At 56.8% G+C, this 17,914-nt stretch overlaps 1 protein-coding gene across 1 annotated transcript; it reads left to right on the forward strand.

Moving 5' to 3' along the window:
- The first annotated feature begins 2,768 nt into the window (after positions 1-2,768).
- Positions 2,769-17,586, forward strand: LMOD1 (leiomodin 1). The gene is made up of 3 exons (XM_065698459.1): positions 2,769-3,396; positions 14,528-16,051; positions 16,670-17,586. The coding sequence occupies exons 1-3, from the start codon at positions 3,145-3,147 to the stop codon at positions 16,694-16,696; spliced, it is 1,803 nt and encodes a 600-aa protein (XP_065554531.1). The 5' UTR covers positions 2,769-3,144; the 3' UTR covers positions 16,697-17,586.
- Positions 17,587-17,914: the final 328 nt, after the last annotated feature.

Raw genomic sequence — 17,914 nt, forward strand, 5'->3', positions numbered from 1 at the left:
GCCTGAGCTGAGCTCTTAGGCAGAAGCTGTTCCCTGTGAGGGTGCTGAGGCGCTGGCACAGGGTGCCCAGAGAAGCTGTGGCTGCCCCATCCCTGGCAGTGCTCAAGGCCAGGTTGGACACAGGGGCTTGGAGCAAGCTGCTCCAGTGGAAGGGGTCCCTGCCCGGGGCAGGGGTTGGAGCTGGAGGAGCTTTGAGGTCCCTTCAACCCAAACCAGGCTGGGGTTCTGTGATTCTGTCCCCCAAGGGCCGTTCTGGCCCGTTCCCCCTTGCTGGCGGAGCAGGGGCTGCTGCAGTGCTGCAGATCACCAGGAGGTGGTGCTGTGGCTTCTGCTTTGCCTGAGGAGGGGAGTTGGGAAGAGAGGAAAATCCCCCCTTGGAGCAGCCCCCTCCGCTCTGGTGTTTCTGTTACTGCTGTGACTGGCCCCGCACTGGTCCAGCCCTTCTTAGCATGGCAATTCCTTGCGGTAGCCTTGTCCTTTCCCCTGCTGGGTGGCAAGTTCTGCCTCAGCACCCTCACAGGGAAGAGCTTCTGCCTAAGAGCTCATCTCAGTTTTCCCTCTGGCAGGTTCAAGCCATTCCCCTTGGCCTGTCCCTTCGTGCCACCTGGTTTGTCATGAAACATCTTGGAAACAAGATCTTTTCTCAACAGTAGATGTGTTTCTGAGGGAAATAAAACAGGTTCAAGGAATCCATCCCGTTTGCAATGTCCTTTATCAGCTAATGGGAATGAAGAAAGGAAGAGAGATGGGGATTGGAACTGGATGACCTTGGGGTCCTTTCCAAGCCTAACTGTGATTCTCTGATGGTCCTAGGTGGTGTCACGAGAGGTGAGGCACTGAAGAGCATCCCCAGCTCTGCCAGAGCCCATGGACGTGTGCCTGGAGAAGCTCAGTGTGACTCTGCCTCAGCTCCTCAATCCCAGGACGCGGCTCATGCCCTCGCTGTGTTTCAGAGGCTGTTGTGCAGCAATCCCCATCAGTGCCTCCAAGGTGCTCGGTTGCTATGGAGATGGGGATCCAGAGAAATCCAGACACTGGCAGAGCCTCCCTGGAGCCTGGGAGGTGCTGGGAGCTCCTCTGTGCCTCACTGCACCCCACACTGTGCTGGGCCACGCTGTCCTGGCTGGAAAGGCTACAGAGGGACAGCATCCAAAGGCTGGAGCTGGATACAGAGCAAGGCGCAAGGGTCCTCACACAGGCCCCCAGTCCCTGTTGCTGGTGGCCTGGAACTCCTCTGATTCTGGATTTTCTTTGGGTGTTCTTTTTCTTTCAGCACTAAGACTCTGGGGAATATGGTACAGTCAGAGCTCTGTGGATATCCCTGTTCAGAAAGGGATGTGACAGCCAAGGTAAATGGCAGGAGGAACATTCTCATAGAGTCATGGACTGGTTTGTGTTGGAAGGGACCTTAAAGCTCCTCCAGCTCCAACCCCTGCCACGGGCAGGGACCCCTTCCACTGGAGCAGCTTGCTCCAAGCCCCTGTGTCCAACCTGGCCTTGAGCACTGCCAGGGATGGGGCAGCCACAGCTTCTCTGGGCACCCTGTGCCAGCGCCTCAGCACCCTCACAGGGAAGAGCTTCTGCCTAAGAGCTCAGCTCAGTCTCCCCTCGGGCAGGTTCAAGCCATTCCCCTTGGCCTGTCCCTACAGGCCCTTGTCCAAAGCTCCTGCTGTAGTAAGGTGGAACACTTAATGCAACTACTTGGCTTCTTCAGATGAGGAGGGCACCAAATGCACCAATGTGTTAAATTCACTCTGGTTCCTGTTGCCTTCTTGCTGCTGCAGCCGTGGCAGTTTTGGGGTGAGGGAAGGAAAAGAGCATCCAGGCTGAGAGCAGAAGAAGGTGAAGGAATGAGCATGTCCCTCCTTGTCCTCAGTGCAAGCAAGCACCAAGATGAGGGTCATGATGTCAGGGAGATAGAAGTGATGCAATGTTCAGGGTTATGGTAACTTAACCACTTGGTAACTAAACCCAACAGTTGCTTCTACAATGTGTAAAGTCTCAGGCGTGCTAATGAATCACAGCAAGGTTTGAGCAGGAGCTGGAGATAAATGAGATCCTAGAAGGCACCAAGAATGCGCATTGCCCATCAGGATGGAGAATGTCTAGGTTGACCTGGAGCATCCTATGCCTGCGTTCGGTGCAGGAGCTGAGCCGGGAAGATGGGCAGAGAAGGGGATGAGGCTTATTACAAGAGCTTATTTTACTGAACAAGACAAAAGGGCTGTTTCGTCTAGCAAAGAGAGAGGCCTGGGAGCAGGTAGTGAGGAGGATGATAAAGGGTAAAGTTGCAGTGTAATAAATGGGTCCAAAATGCTGTGCCTGGGGTAAAGCTGCCTTGAAGCCTGGAGAGAGGAGCCCACCAGCCTCTGTCCCTCTGGGAGAGCTTCTAGGTGCCAGTAAGCTGCTGTATGGATTAGGCTGATGGAAAATAGGTGCCTCCAGGCAAAGCCCAGGCTTAGGGCACTGCCTGAACCAGAAGCAGGAGGGATCAGGACTTTCCTCTGTGCAGAAGAGGGGCTGACTCTGGGGCTGGCAGGGGGAAATGGGAATGCCGTGGTGAAGAGCAGGAGCACTGCTCCAGAGGAGAGGGGAGCAGCAGGAGCTCCGATAAAGGGAGCCAGGGATGTGCTGGGGGCAGACTCAGCAGAGTGAAGAGCCCCCCCTTGACCTCTCTACCAGCCCTCCAGCACAGATGGCCCCATGGTAGGGATCTGCCTCCCCCCCACCCCATCCCCAGCCTGCCAGCTTGTGCATTTTTGCCTGTTTTCTCACTAGGTTGGCCTATTGCCTTTAAAAGGCTAAATGCTCCGGACTAAATTTGGTCATGCAGCTCTGCATGGTTCCCTGGAATGTCCTCGGGTTTCAGGCTCCTCTGATAGCACCATTCCCCGCCTCCCACTGGGCTCCATTGGTTTCCCAGCTCCCAAATCGCAGCTGGATCCTGTTATTGGCCAACTCTTGGACCGAGGGGTGTCCCCTCTTTCTAACCACTATATCCCAAGGCTGCAGGCGTTGGGAGTCGCTGGGATTTAACACTTCAGCACCTGCTGCTGCTGGGGAAGCAGTTGGAGCTTCGGCTTCTGGTTTTTCTCCTTCCTTGGGTACCACACAACCGCCACCGTGTCTCGCCAGCGAGCCAAGATGTCCAAAGTGGCCAAATACCGGCGACAAGTCAGTGAAGATCCAGACATCGACAGTTTGTTGTCGACTCTGTCTCCGGAGGAGATGGAAGAGCTGGAAAAGGAGCTGGATGTGGTGGATGCAGATGGCAGCATCCCTCTGGAGCTCAGGCCAGAAAACCCGACGGAGAACAGCGCGCCAAAGTGCGATGCGACGCTCAACCACTGCGAAAAGGAGACCAGGAAACGTCTTCAGAGGGAGCAGTCGATAGATGTAAGTTACATCTCACCACGTCGAGCTGCTTGGTGGGGGGAAATGAGCTCCGCTGGGGTGGTGTAGGGATGAGGTGGAAAATGGGAATGCTGAGGAAGGCGCTCGCTAAGGAGGAGGAGTTGTGGTGTAGGGACCAGAGGAGCGAGGCAGGGACCTGCTCCAGGCATTCCGGGAGGGAACAGGGTGTTCCATGAAGTTCTGGCCTTACAGAGCCCAGAGCTGTGCTGATGCAGGGGGTTTCTCCCTCCTGGGGCCAGTGACAGTGATCCCATGCGCTGCCTTGCTTTGTCCTGTTTTTCCCTTTGGATATCTCTGGATTCTTGATCCTTTTTATTCTTCTTGTGCAAAAGCTTAAACAGTCTCTGGTTCTGGTGGAATAAAAGAGGTTTGCTGCCTTGGAGCTGGGGGAAATCACCCCAAGAACCGGGTTTTACCCCAAGCCACTTGTTTCATGCTTATTGTTCAGTTAAATTCATGCTTTGCTTTTCCTTTGGCTACAGTTACCTCCTTCTCCACACCTGCAATAGCTTCCTTGGAGCTGGAAAGCTTCGTGCCAGTCCCTCTCCCTGTGCCTTGCCTTAGTGGGAGCCGATCCCATTCCTCCCTAACCCTTGGTAACCTCTGCACTAAGAATATTTGGTATGTGCTTGGTGTGTGGGAGGCTGGGAAGCGTTTGGTTTCCCTGGGTTTTCACAGCAGGCTGAGCCAGAAGGGGAATCTTCAGCCTTTATCTGTGTATGCACAAGCAGGTTCCAGATGAGATGGGACAAGGCTGAGGGGTACCAGCAGCAGAGGCAGAACCGAGGGTTATGTGGATACATCCGTTAACAGAGTGCTCTGGCTCTGATTCCTGCACTATTCCAGGTTACCCAGCAGTAACCTGGATCTTCCAGCTGAGCACATGGAATTAGCTCTTTCTGGATATTTATGGAGTTTGTTATAGGAGGGTCTTCTCCTGACCTGAATCTGGGAGAAAAGGATGAAAACTGCAGCTATAGGAGGAATAAATGGAGGTTTCTTTTGGAGGCCTGAACAAGGGGTTAAATAGTTCCTCCCCCCACCCCTCCCCAAGCTCCTTGTGCAGTCCTGGAGCTTTCCTCTGCCTGTGAGGATGAGGCACTCGCAGCCTTCACCTTCCCTATGTGGCCATGGGATCACCAGGGTACATTTTCCTATCTGTAGGCTGCTGGAAAACTTCTCCATGGTGGGGAATTGCGGGTGCTGCGGGGCAAATGGGCCTGGAAAGGGAGATGCTGTTACGTGAGACCAGTTACCCCAGTGGCGCTGCAGGGCTTTGCAGTGATTTGCAGGGGATCCTGGCTTGCAGACACTGAAAAAGCTGCTTGTTCAGGCGGAGGGCTTCTTAGTTCAGCAATAGGAGTGATGCTGGTTTGGTTTTAGCCATGGGAAAATGAGGAGTCAGCTGGGAATTGGGATAGGGAAGTGTCCAAGATCAGGAGGAAGGGAGGGAATGTGTGCATTGCATTGCAGTGACTGGGTATGGCAGAACTGCCTTGCTTCTGTTGCAATCCCTGGAGGCCAAGAACAAAATCTCCTCCACCTCTTCCAGCTCGGAATTATTAGGACCTGGGATTAGCACCTGGCTCACAGCACCGGCAGGTCGGCCCATGGACCTTTGCTCTACCATGGGGCACAAGGATGGATGGGCTGGGCTGGGATGGACTGGATGGGATCATTGGGCCACAGAAGCCATCACAGAAACCAGCCCAGGAAGCTGCTGCTTCCCTCCAGGCAGAGAAGCCTCAGGCTGGGTTTTGCTGCAGGATGGATGAGAACACGGAGCCATCAAGAGCATCCCAGGCAGATCCTGAGCTCTCATCGTGGCAGGGGTTGGAGCTGGATGAGCTTTAAGGTCCCTTCCAACTCAAACCATTCCATGATTCCACAAAATTAATTGAGCAAGAAGCAGACGTGAGCATGGGAAGGAAGCGCAGGGTGAGAGCAGGGAAGGAATGGGATGTCATTCCAGCGGGACTGGCCCTCTGAACATCTGGAAGATGTTATCCTGTGTCTGGGATGTCTCTTCAGCAGGGAGGGACCGGAGGTTGGATTCTTGTCCTTGAACTACAGAGAGCGTTTAGGTGCATCGCTGCCTAATGATAGGCACTGAGGCTGGGAAGTATTCCAGAGCTCCTGCTGACCCAAGCTGCTGCACTCCTGCTCCCCACTCCTCCTCCTCCCTCCTGTTCCTGCATCCCTCATTGCCCCTCTCTGTGCTGGTGGAACTTTGTCTCTTGTGCAGGAATTTCTCCAGATGAAGGTATTTGAAAGGGGAAGAGTTTCTGCCCATCTCAGAGTTCTTCTCGCAGTCGTGGCTCGCGTCCTGGCGCAGCTCCAGGCACCCTCATTCCCTTCTAAATATTGGGAAGAGTGAGTATATTTAGAACCCTTCTAACTGTAGAAGAGCACATCTTCTTAGTGCTGAAAAGGGCAAAGTTGGGTAACTAGGAAGCAGTTTATAAACAGCGCAAAACAGACGTGAGCTTTGCCCTCCCGCGCCGGGCAGCCAAAGGCACGTCCTGGGGATGCAGTCATTAATTCATCTTCATTAAGCAGTGCTGGTGAAGGCCCAACCCAGGCTATGTGTCCCCAGTGGCAGGGCTTGGGACAGGGCCTCCCTACCTTGTGCCTCCCAAGGCCTTCTTGTAGGTCACAGGAGCCAAAGTTAAAGCAATGTTCACAAGTAGATAAATGGAGAGATGCCCCCAACACCAGAGGGACATGGAGCTGTTGGAGCGAGGCCAGAGGAGGCCATGGAGATGCTGCGAGGGCTGGAGCAGCTCTGCTCTGGAGCCAGGCTGAGAGAGCTGGGCTTGTGTCTCCTCCTCCAGCACCACCACCTTCCCTGGCAATGGATGGAGCCTCCTTCCCTCAACTTCCCCTGCAAGGAGAGGACACTGGGATGCCCTGGTCCCATCGTTGTCCCCACTCCTGCCTTCCAGCAGGACTGCACTGATTTCATGCTGCTTCAGGCATGGATAGCTGGGAAAATGCAGGGAAATTGCATGTGAGGGCATTATCCTGCTGATGGAGGGGATTCATTCCAGGGCCACAGAGCCGTTTCCTTTAGCAAGATGCTTGCACATGTGGTGGATTTGTCTTTCCATGTGAGCCTTGGGAAAGCTCTGAATAGGAGCCATTAGATGCACGGTCCACATGGTCCCTGTATTAGTATCTCCTGAAGGTTGAGCACCCTTCCCTTTCCTCTTGGATGTCCCAATGCCCATGTGCACCCCTTCCATGTGTCCTTATCCCTGCAGGCTGCTTTGCCCAGCCCAGAGCTCCTGGGGATGTCCCTGGGATCTGTGGTGTTGATGGATACAGCCGTGTGCTGGGACAGCGTTCCCCATGGCCAGGGTTTGATGTCAAGGGAAAAGCAGTGACCTTGGAGGGAGTTTACTAAATCCAAATGCATCATTCCCGAAGGATGCTGGTGCCAGAGGGCAGCCAGTCCTGTTGCCATGGATGAGGATTATGGAACTCCTTGGGAAGGTCTTGGAAGTCCTGCTTTCCTTCCTCACTTACTGGGTGGTGGGGGATAGGCTCAGAGCTTAGATCTAAGGGTTCTTCCCTTAGTGGGTTCTTCCCTGCCCAGGGCAGGGGGTTGGAACTGGATGAGCTTTTAAGCTCCCTTCCAACCCAACCCATTCCATGATTCTAGGAGAAGTGGAGCTCCCTCCCAGTGAGCTCTCCACCACTGTGGCAAACCAAGTTAGTCTTTAACTGCCTTGCTAATGCTCAGAACTCGTCATCTTTTGATGAAAATACCTGGAGGGAAACCAAGCTCCACACTGAAATAACTGGTACGGACCGGAGGGAAGCGGCAAACAGGGCAAGAAGGGCTTGTATCAGACTTGAAGCACCTCAGCAGGCTGTGACTAACCTGTATGTGTTTAACCTCTGCTCTTCTGTTTCTCAGTCACTTCTGTCGGCATGCCAGGACTGCTCCTTCCCTCTTCCAGGAGGCTTCTGCAATTCCCAGCTCTTGCCTCTCTTTTACCCATGTCCTGGGCAGGTCTCCAGCACTTGCCCTCCTCAGGACATGCTCTTGTTCTGCCCAGCTCCTGACCTCCGCAAGAGGTGTAGGGGTTGGGTACCACTGAGCATCCTTGCTCCCGATGTTTCTCCAGTAGCTCCTGGCTCATGCTGGGGTGGGCAAGGAATGAAGGTGTGGGTGCTCCCACCAACACATGGGGTGGGAATGGAGCTGGCGGTGGATGATGGCCAGGGATCATGGAACCTCAGAGTGGTTTGGGTTGGAAGGGGCCTTAAAGCTCCTCCAGTTCCAAACACCTTCCACTAGAGCAGGTTGCTCCACGCCCCATATCCAACCTGGCAGGCGAGGTGGCAACAACAGCCTGAACTGCATTCCCGAAGGAACCTTGCAGCCACGTCCTTGGGAAGCAGTGGCAGGAGCCTTGTTTTGCTGTGAGTGGCAGCACAAAGTGTTCCCAGCTCCTTGTAGGTCACGCTGAAGGCACATTCCCTGTCTGGGACATGCATGGTCCATCTAAGGGCACGGGCAGGGAAAAAAGCTCAATTCCAAGTCAGCCTGCAAGGAATCAGCCAAGAGGAAAAAGCCAAGTTGTGTATTTCCATCAAGCACAACTGGGATGCAGCTACATCCATTGCAGTGCCTGGAGTGTCTGGCTTATATGGGCCTGGCTGCCCAGGAGGTTCCTTATCTGCTTCTCTTGAGCTGATAAATAGACATAGAGAGGAGGAAAAGAGCTGGATCCTTCAGAGAACTGCTTTCCTTTGCAGCGTTAGGGCATCATCTGTGTGCTAAAAGAGTGCTGGTGACTCAGCTCCCAGCGGGACGCTGGGATTAACTGGTCGTGTCACTCAAGCCCACCCTTCGCCATGTGGGAATCGCAGTGGGATGGAGCGAGAGGATCTCGCTCTGCAGGGGAGGAGGTATCAGGGTGCTTGTTGTGAAGTCATGCCATGGATAGTGGCAACAGCGATGGCCACCCACGCCGTGAGGTGACCTGAGTCCTGCTCAGTCCTTCCCTCTGCCCAGAGCATGGAGCAAACAAGGCTGGAAACAGGCAGGAACAAGAGCTGCAGAGGTGACAGCCCGGATCACAGAGGTGTTCTGGTGCCTGCAGCCTGATGTTGGGTTGAGTAACCCAAGGCTGTGACACCAGAGGGACGTGGAGCTGTTGGAGTGAGGCCACGGAGCTGCTGTGAGGGCTGGAGCAGCTCTGCTCTGGAGCCAGGCTGAGAGAGCTGGGCTGGGGCAGCCTGGAGAAGAGAAGGCTCCTGAAGGGGAGACCTGAGAGCAGCTCCAGTGCCTAAAGGGGCTGCAGGAAACCTGGAGAGGGGCTTGGGACAAGGGCCTGTAGGGACAGGCCAAGGGGAATGGCTTGAACCTGCCCGAGGGGAGACTGAGCTGAGCTCTTAGGCAGAAGCTCTTCCCTGTGAGGGTGCTGAGGCGCTGGCACAGGGTGCCCAGAGAAGCTGTGGCTGCCCCATCCCTGGCAGTGCTCAAGGCCAGGCTGGACACAGGGGCTTGGAGCAAGCTGCTCCAGTGGAAGGGGTCCCTGCCCGTGGCAGGGGTTGGGGCTGGAGGAGCTTTAAGGTCCCTTTCCACACAAACCAGGCTGTGACTCGGTGACATTTGGGTCTGGATGCACACCGAGGGCTCGGTTCTGCCTCTCCCAGGGGACTCAACACCCGCAGAGCCCCAGGAGCTGCCCGCAGCAAACAGGGAGCTGCCCTTTGCTTCCTTTCAGGGAAGATCTCCAGTTCTGAGCAGCAGAGATGGGGACTCCTGGCGTGTTCTGCTTTGTCTCATTACCTGCTGGGTTCTGGCACACGGCTCCCACGTGGTGCAGGAGCCCCAGAGCCTACGGAAGGGCTTTGACCAGCAAACCAGCTCGGATTTGGGCAACCCCTGGGCATTGGGGCTCACCTCACCTGCGGCAAAGACCTTGATTCATCTTCCCACCCCTGGTCACCAGTGATGCCGTGAGGTGTCTGTGATGCTCCCATGGGCTGGGCAGTGGGACCCACAGGAGATCTGCATTAGCAAAAGGCCTGGAGCTCCTTTCCATGTAGTCTCAAGGTGCTCAAGTCTGGCTTCTCCAGCATCCCATGATGCAGAGGATGGGAGAGGGGATTGAAGACTCATCCGGGATGCATCCCAGTTCTGCTGCTCCTAAGAATCTGAGGAATGCTCTTCATGGGCTGCCCACGGGAGGTGCCCTGGGCAGAACTCCAGCCTGGAGGTGGCTGTGGGGGGAATCACCGCCCTTTGCAACCTCTGCTGCAGAGGAGGAGATCCGGGACAAGGTCTCCTCCTGGGAATATCCAGGTCAGCCATGGCAGTGCCGGGAGAAGGGGCTGGGAATGCAATGGATAGAAGGGAAGACCCCCGCATTCTAAACCCAAGTTTTGTTAGAGAGGCAAAAGTTTCCAAGTGCAGTGGATCCATCGGCTTTATGGGCTGTCTGGAAGAGGGCTGCGCATCCCTGTGGAAGTGCTGGAGCTCTTGTAGGCAAGGAAACCCGGCTGAAACGTTTGGTATCAGCCTGAATTCAGCAAAGCAAGACCCAAGTGAGGGCCAGAAGCTGGCCAGGCCCTGGAGGTCCCCTCTGTGTCGCTGGAGGAGGTTGTTTTCCAGAACCCTGGCCTGGGAAGTGCCAAGAGCCTGGGATATTTGGGGGTCAGAAAGGTCTGAGCAGAGGGAAGGGGAATTCCTGAGTTCCTCCTTAAAAGAGCAGGGCAAGAGCTGAGGCAGGAGCTGTTTACATCCCTCTGGGCTTCAGCACATAGAGCATGGCCAAGGGGTCATGAGAGGCCTGCATGTCCCAGTGATGGAAGCCAAGAGCCTTCCCCCCTTTGCTTCATGCCAACAGGACCCAAGCGTGCCAAGAAACTTTGCTGCCTGGGAATGGTCCTAGCATGGAGCCCATGGAGCACTGTGGGGTGAGCAGGGTGCTTCAGGGCCAGCAGAAGCCTCATGGACACAGCGTTTATACCAGGAATGTCCTTGGCTCTGAGTTGGCCCTGAGTTACCCCAAAGTGGCCAAGGAATGGAGGGAAGGAGCAGCTTGGCTCCAGCAGCCCTCTCGCAGGGTGATGGCCACGGGTACCCAACCATCCCTATCCCTTCTCCATGCACTGGGACATCCCCATCCTGTCCCTGGGAGCTCTCGCATGGCTTGTGCCCAACCTCCTCTGCCCCTTCACCCGTGGTCACAGCGAGGGCCAGTGGGATGCTGCTGCCTCACTTCACAGCATCCAGTTGGGAGCTGGGCAGCTCGGAGGGGACACCAGGGCTGCTTTAGAGCAGAGGATGCAGAGGATGATGCACATCGCATGGTTGGAGTCTTGCGGTGGCTCTGGAGACCTTTGCAGGAGGTGTAGGACACATTGCACCCCCTCAGGCAGTGATACCAGCTTGGTTTGTAGTTACGGATCCATAATTATGCCTAAATCTGCTGCTTCAACAGCCAAACCCAGCTTCCTCCCCTTGCCAGGCTGCTCTGGGCACAGGTTCTACTGTCTGAGGTCCCCCCTTGTCCCCTGGGGCTGTCCCACCTCCAAAAGCCCTTCCATTACTCAGCATCTGCTGGGTACCCATTGCCTGAGCCAGGCCCTGCCAAGAGATGAACTGGAAAGCACCCTGATGGCTGCAGGAGGACTTCATTATCCCAGCAGAGGCTGGGAGGAAAGGGCAGCGGCTTGGACTGGCCTTTATCCTACAGCTCTGGAGGGATTCTGGTTGCTTTGCAAGGAGAACGGCTCTGGGTGAAGAGTCTGTGCTGGTGGCAAAGCCAGAGCAGCTCTGAGGGTGCAGATGCTGGAGAGGAGAGAGGCAGGAGAAGGCTCATGGGCTCCGCTGGGCTCCAGTGCACATGGAAATCATTCCTGGATTGAGTAAGTTCAGGCTTTAACCTGCCCGAGGGGAGACTGAGATGAGCTCTTAGGCAGAAGCTCTTCCCTGTGAGGGTGCTGAGGCGCTGGCACAGGGTGCCCAGAGAAGCTGTGGCTGCCCCATCCCTGGCAGTGCTCAAGGCCAGGTTGGACACAGGGGCTTGGAGCAAGCTGCTCCAGTGGAAGGGGTCCCTGCCCGTGGCAGGGGCTGGAGCTGGAGGAGCTTTGAGGTCCCTTCCAGCCCAGTTCCATGGTTCCTATGAGCTGGGGTTGCCAGGCAGCATCAACTGCCCAGGGCTCCCATCCTCATGTCTTGTTCTTTAGCTGGGCTGAGCACGAGGCCAGTGTCATGGGGCAGCGCATTCAGCCCGGTCATGGCTGTGAGGGGCAGTTCCCAGGCCATACCTCTGGAAATAGCTGATGAGGCTGCCCCTTCCCATTGCCTGTACAATTGCATTTCCATCTGTTCCCTACCTGCCAGGGACTGACACAACAGCAGCAGCCGGGTTACAACGTGCCCCTTCCCTCCAGGTGGATGCAGGTCCCACATCTTTCCCTCTCCTCTCCATCGTGTTCCTGTTTCACTTAGAAGTGAAAAGGGAGCAGGGTGACTTGCTCTAATGCAATCTAATGCTGATCCATCCCTCTCCCCTCAACAGCTCTTTTCTACCCCAGAATGACCCTGTGGAGCTTTCAGATCGAGAACCTCTCTCCCACCATCACATCCCCACCACCCGCAGCAAATCTCAGCATCCCCTCTGCTCCCACCCGTCCCTGCCTGCTCCATCCCCTGCTCCATCCCCTGCCCCATCCCTTGCTCAGCGTCGGGAGCTCGGATTCCAGGCAAGAAGTTCCCAGTCTCCTTTGCCTTTTAAGGAAGCATCAGAGTGGGTTTGAGGGTTACAAATGCTAACAAGCGATGGCAACGCTCATTTTAGTCTATTTAGAGGAAGAGGGAAGGCATTTGAGTCCATCAAAACACGGGTGATTAATCAGGCAGGGACCAGGCTGTTTGCATTAAGCTTATTTTTAAAGGTCTGACACGCTGTGTAAAAATATTCCCTAATAACTGCGCTGGCAGCAGAGGGAATGGCACGGGAAAGGGGGGGAATTATCCATGGTAAATCTGCCAGCACAGCTCCAGATGGCAATGGAGAGGCTGCAGGGCTGGTGTCTGCGGATGGACAAGGTGCACTGGGGCTGTGGGGTCAGCCAGGGCTTCAAGACCCAGGGGAGGATGCATCCCTCCCTCCTCCCCTGCGTCTTCTTGCTGTGCAGCCGAGCTCCAGGAGCTGGAGCAATGTCCGGCTTCATTCCCAGCCCCGAGGTGAGGACTCCTGCACCATCACCAGTATCACCACAGGGATGCTGGTCCTGCAGTGGAGATGGGTGGTGGGACGCAGCGAGTGTGCAAAGGCAGGAGGGGGTGAAGGTGTGCTCCCCCGTGGGCACACGTCCCCACAGATGCGATCCCCCTCTTTGATGGGATCCTTCCAGCGCATCCCATATTTGCTGGGTGCACATGATCCGGCAAGCACTGCCCATGGTGGCACTAATGCCCGTGGCACATCCACTGCCTTCTCTTTTTCTTCTGCCCAGGGCACAGCCAGCTCCTCTTCCCCAAGTCCTTTTCCATGTCCCATTCCCTGGCCCCAGTCCCCAAATTCCCCAGACCTGCCCCATACCGCAGCACCTCCAATGTGGCAACACATCCATGGATGGAGCCTCAATGAGCAGAGCATGAAGGATGTGATCATAGGACATTCCCAGCAGCTTTGCTAAGCAGGGATTAGCTCTGCGTCTTGTTTTCCTCTGCTTTCATCTTGTTTGGAGAAACCCTTCGCCCCCTCTGAGCATGGGAGACCTTCAGGTCCTTCCCTGCAAGGTTTTAATCCCTTGCTCCAAGATGTGCTCATTCCTGGCCAAAGCCTCTGCTCTGCTTGGTCTTGGATGGGCCCAGGATGCTCAGGGGAGACTGAGGGCTCCCCAGTGTCGAGTTGTGGGCGCTCATGCTGGGGAGGGGAAGGCTTTTAGGGGCAGTTGGTGTGGAGATGCTGCTGCAGGCTCTGACTCGAAGCATGCTCAGCCTTTCCTGGCCACCAAGACCATGGGGGCAACTGTCTCTTCTTGCAGGAACCTGCACCGAGCCTCCAACCTGGGGCATCCAGGGATAATCCTGGGACACCTGAGGGTGGTGAAGCACCCAGAGAAGCTGTGGCTGCCCCATCCCTGGCAGTGCTCAAGGCCAGGTTGGACACAGGGGCTTGGAGCAAGCTGCTCCAGTGGAAGGGGTCCCTGCCTGTGGCAGGGGTTGGAGCTGGAGGAGCTTTAAGTTCTCTTCAACACAAACCATTCCTTGATTCTATGATCCCCAAAGACCTTAGAAAGGCAAATCTGGGAGCCCATCCGTGGTCCTTGGGGTCTGCAGCAGCGAGCAGCTGTGCGGACACGGATGGGCTCCGGCATCTCCCTTTGTGTCGCCTGTTTGGGTCTGTGCAGAGGAGCCAAGAAACCTCTTGACTAAATAAAGTGCTGAGCTCTGTCCTCCCCGATGGCATCTGATTGAGCGCCAGGTACAAACAGTCCCAACTCACGCCGGGCCAGTTCTTTCCACAAGGAAACAGTCCCTGAGGAGCAGCAGTGCCAGCACAGGGACCTGTGCCGGGGCAGGCACTGCGGCCAGGGCAGCCCTGCCTGCGGACCTGGCTGCGTAGGAAAGCCAAGAGGCTGAGTGCATCCAGCTGCTGCTGTTCTGCAAACAAAGCTCTTGGTGGGATGGGATGGGGCTTGGAGCAAGCTGCTTTAGTGGATGGGGTCTTTCCCCATGGCAGGAGTTGGAACTGGATGAGCTTTAAGGTCCCTACAACCCAAACCAGGCTGGGATTCTGCGATTGTATGATTTGGTCCCTCACCCTCCTGGGGAGTCACGGCTCAAAGCTAGCCCCACGCTGCTCCATGGCATCTCCTTGCTGCTCCGGGGGACCCTTCCTCATGCTCTCCCCAGGTTTCCGTCACAAATGCGTGTTTCAGAGCAGCTCATCCCTCATAGGCACAGTCTGAGACCTTCCCAAGTGTCCTGCATCCCCCTGCACATCCCCCTGGCTCCGGTGCTGCGGTTGCTCCTGTGGGACAGAGGCGCAGGGCTGGTGATGACGAGCTTGGAGTGGTGAGGCTGGAGGTCAGAGGCGTCTGTCCCTGTAACACCTTGGTGGTTTTCTCTTGTTAGGAAACCAGATTGAGCGAGAAGAACAAGGGAGCCAAGAACGAAGAAGAGAAGGGAAAGGAAACTCCTTCCAAAGAGCCGGCCCGGAAACGAGACACAAAGGTGGGGAAAGACTCTAAAAAGGAAGAAAGTGGTCAAAAACCAGACCCCAAAGTTAAAGCTGAAGCTGAGACTAAGAGCAAAGAGGAGAAGACTATCAACGATAAAGTCCAGGCTGTGGAGAAAAAGAAGGTGGGGAAGGACCAAAAGGAAGAAGAGAAGAGTTCAGTGCTGAAGAAGGACGCAGGGAAGGACACAAAGGAGGAAGAGAAAGGCTCAGCGTCGAAGGAGGATGAGGGGAAGAATAAAAAAGAGGAAGCAAAGGGCTCAGCAGCGAAGGAGGAGATGGAGAAGGACAAAAAGGAAGAAGAAAAGGCTTCAGCACTGAAGAGCACAGGGAAGGACAAAAAGGAGGAAGAGAAGAGTTCCGGAGCAAAGAAACAGGCAGGAAAAGACGTGAAAGGGGAAGATAAGAAAGAAAAAGATAAAAAAGAAGAGGAAAAAAGTTCGGCTTTGAAGAAATCCAAGGAGGACGAGAAGGAGAAACTGCAGCCAGAGGCAGGGAAGGCAGCGGAGGAGAAAGCAGCCAAGGCAGCGGCTGAGGGCAGCGCCTCCAAGCCCGCCAGCTCCTCGGATCAGGGCAAGGACGATGAAGCCTCCAGCATTTTCGATGAGCTCATTGAGAAGGTGAAGAACAACGACGCTGAGGTGACCGAGGTGAACGTCAACAACTCAGACTGCATCAACAACGAGACCCTGGTGCGCTTCACCGAGGCACTGGAGTTCAACACCGTGGTCAAGCTCTTCGCCTTGGCCAACACCCGCGCCGACGACCACGTGGCCTTCGCCATCGCCATCATGCTCAAGTCCAACAAGGTGTTGACCAGCATCAACCTGGACTCCAACCACATCACGGGTAAGGGCATCCTGGCCATTTTCCGGGCGCTGCTGCAGAACAACACGCTGACGGAGCTGCGCTTCCACAACCAGCGGCACATCTGCGGTGGGAAGACGGAGATGGAGATCGCCAAGCTCCTGAAGGAGAACACCACGCTCCTGAAGCTGGGCTACCACTTTGAGCTGGCCGGGCCGCGCATGACGGTCACCAACCTGCTGAGCCGGAACATGGACAAACAGAGGCAGAAACGCCTCCAGGAGCAGAAGTTAGCCCAGGAGCGTGGCGAGAAGAAAGACCTCCTGGAGGTGCCCAAGCCCGGGGCTCTGCCCAAGGGGTCCCCCAAGCCGTCCCCGCAGCCGTCCCCCAAGGCGTCCCCCAAAAGCTCTCCCAAGAAAGGGGGGGCACCCGCTGCGCCTCCACCGCCTCCCCCTCCGCTCGCGCCACCGCTGATCACTGAGAACCTGAGGAACTCGCTCTCCCCGGCCACGCAGAGGAAGTTGGGAGACCGGGCGCTGCCGGGGCAGGAGAAGAACTCGCGGGACCAGCTCCTGGCCGCCATCCGCTCCAGCAACCTCAAACAGCTCAGGAAGGCAAGTGCAGGGCCACGGAGGGGGCCGCCTGTGGGGTTGGTCCAGGGGCCGAGACCTGAGGTCGCTTGGGTGCTGGAGAGGTGAGGGACGTCCTTCTCCGGTGTGAGTATGGAGCAGGGCACCCGTGGTCCCACCCCCTGTGCAGAGCACATGGCAAGGGGTGGATCCATCCTTCTGCACCATCCCTTGCAGAGCAGACGGGGTCAGCAGGTCCATCCCTTGGCAGAGCATCCAACAGGGGCAACAGATCCGTCCCCTGGGAGAGCATCCAACGGGGACAGGCCCATCCCTTGGGAGAGGATCCAGCAGGGGCAGATCCATCCCTTGGGCAAGCATCCAACAAGGTCAGGTCCATCCCCTGGGAGAGGATCCAGCAGGGTCAGGTCCATCCCTTGGCAGAGGATCCAGCAGGGTCAGGTCCATCCCCTGGCACAGATCCTGGGCTGTGGCAGATCCACCTCATTCCAGCAGTCAGGTCGGGCTCCAGGGTTTGGGACACATGGAAGAAGCCAGCTTTAACCTGGGGGATGGAACTCCAGGCTGCAGACAAGGGTCCCCCAAGCCTTTCCAGCATCCCCTCCCAGTGCTCCCCCAGTAACGGGGTGTCTTCTCCGGCAGGTGGAGGTGCCGAAGCTGCTGCAGTAGGGACGGGATGGCATTCCCCCCGCAGCCCGGCGTGCCCAGGACACTCACCTTTCCCGGGACTGTTTCCATGACAAACCCTTTGGGACCCTGCAGTGACCAAGCCGAGGAGCAGCGTTCCCTCTGGGATGGACACGGAAGGGCCACCGCGGCCGACGGACGTGCCGCGGGAGGAAGACCTTCTATTTATTGTCCTTACGGTTGTGAAGCCTTCAAGCTCTTCCCTTTGCCAGCACCGTGTCCCGCTCCGTGCCGGGGACACAGGAGGGATCTGCAGGGCTGGTCCTGATGGGAAGCTCCTCTTGGAGCACACCAAAGGGGTGCTCCAGCCTGGGCGAGTGGAGGTCCCCCCCCTTTATGGAGGAGCAGGTGACAACCAGACCATCGGCAGCACTTGTGTCCCCGGGGTGGCTCCGGGTCGCCGGGGTCCAGGCACCATGGTGGGGTGCAGGAGCTGGGCTGGGTGCTGGCTTGTGGGGTGCTGGGTGGACCCCAGGAGGGATCAGGAGGAGGAGGTTTAGGTTTGAGGGGCTTTTCCCCCCTCTTCTTCCCTATGAAGGGAGCAGTTCTCCACCATGAGGGTGCTGGGGCGCTGGAATGGGTTGAGCGGAGGAGCCGGGGCTGTGCTCAAGGCCAGGCTGGAGTGGGAGCTGTCCCTGCCCCGCCGTTGGATCTTGATGGTCTCCAAGGTCCCCTCCGTCCCAAACCATTCCATGATTCCAGGACCTTCTCCACACCACGCCTGCCCCACACGGCGCTGCCGGTCCCAAAGCACCCCCCGAGGACGGGCAGCTCCAGCTTGGGGGGGGGGGGGCAGTGGGGTTTGGGGTCCCGGTGTGAAGCTTCGCTGCGCTCTGTACCACGGCACCAGCAATAAAGCTCACCCAACGCTACCCCTACCCCGGCACCCACAGCACCACCGGGGCACCCCGGAGCACCCAAACCTGGGGTCACCCATAACGGGGTGCCCTGGAGCCACATGGACCTGGTGTCACCATAACCGGGTACCCTGGAGCCACATGGACCTGGTGTCACCATAACCGGGTACCCTGGAGCCACATGGACCTGGTGTCACCATAACGGGGTGCCCTGGAGCCGTGTGGGCACCCCAGAATCCGGTCACCCTCAACCGGGTGCTGGAGACCACCCTGGGGTCACCCCACCGGGGCCACCCCCGGTTGGATTCGGGGTGCATGGGGCAGGGGGGGTCTCCACTTCGCT

This window comes from Lathamus discolor, chromosome 19 (genome assembly GCF_037157495.1).
Source record: "Lathamus discolor isolate bLatDis1 chromosome 19, bLatDis1.hap1, whole genome shotgun sequence".
NCBI lineage: Eukaryota > Metazoa > Chordata > Aves > Psittaciformes > Psittacidae > Lathamus > Lathamus discolor.

What these genes read in the sequence shown, in the direction of transcription:
- LMOD1 (XM_065698459.1), top strand. Translation starts at nt 3,145, where the DNA reads ATGTCCAAAGTGGCCAAATACCGGCGACAAGTCAGTGAAGATCCAGAC. An exon ending in AGAGGGAGCAGTCGATAGAT is followed by an intron (nt 3,397 to 14,527) that starts GTAAGTTACATC and finishes TTCTCTTGTTAG; the next exon opens with GAAACCAGATTGAGCGAGAA. An exon ending in ACCTCAAACAGCTCAGGAAG is followed by an intron (nt 16,052 to 16,669) that starts GCAAGTGCAGGG and finishes CTTCTCCGGCAG; the next exon opens with GTGGAGGTGCCGAAGCTGCT.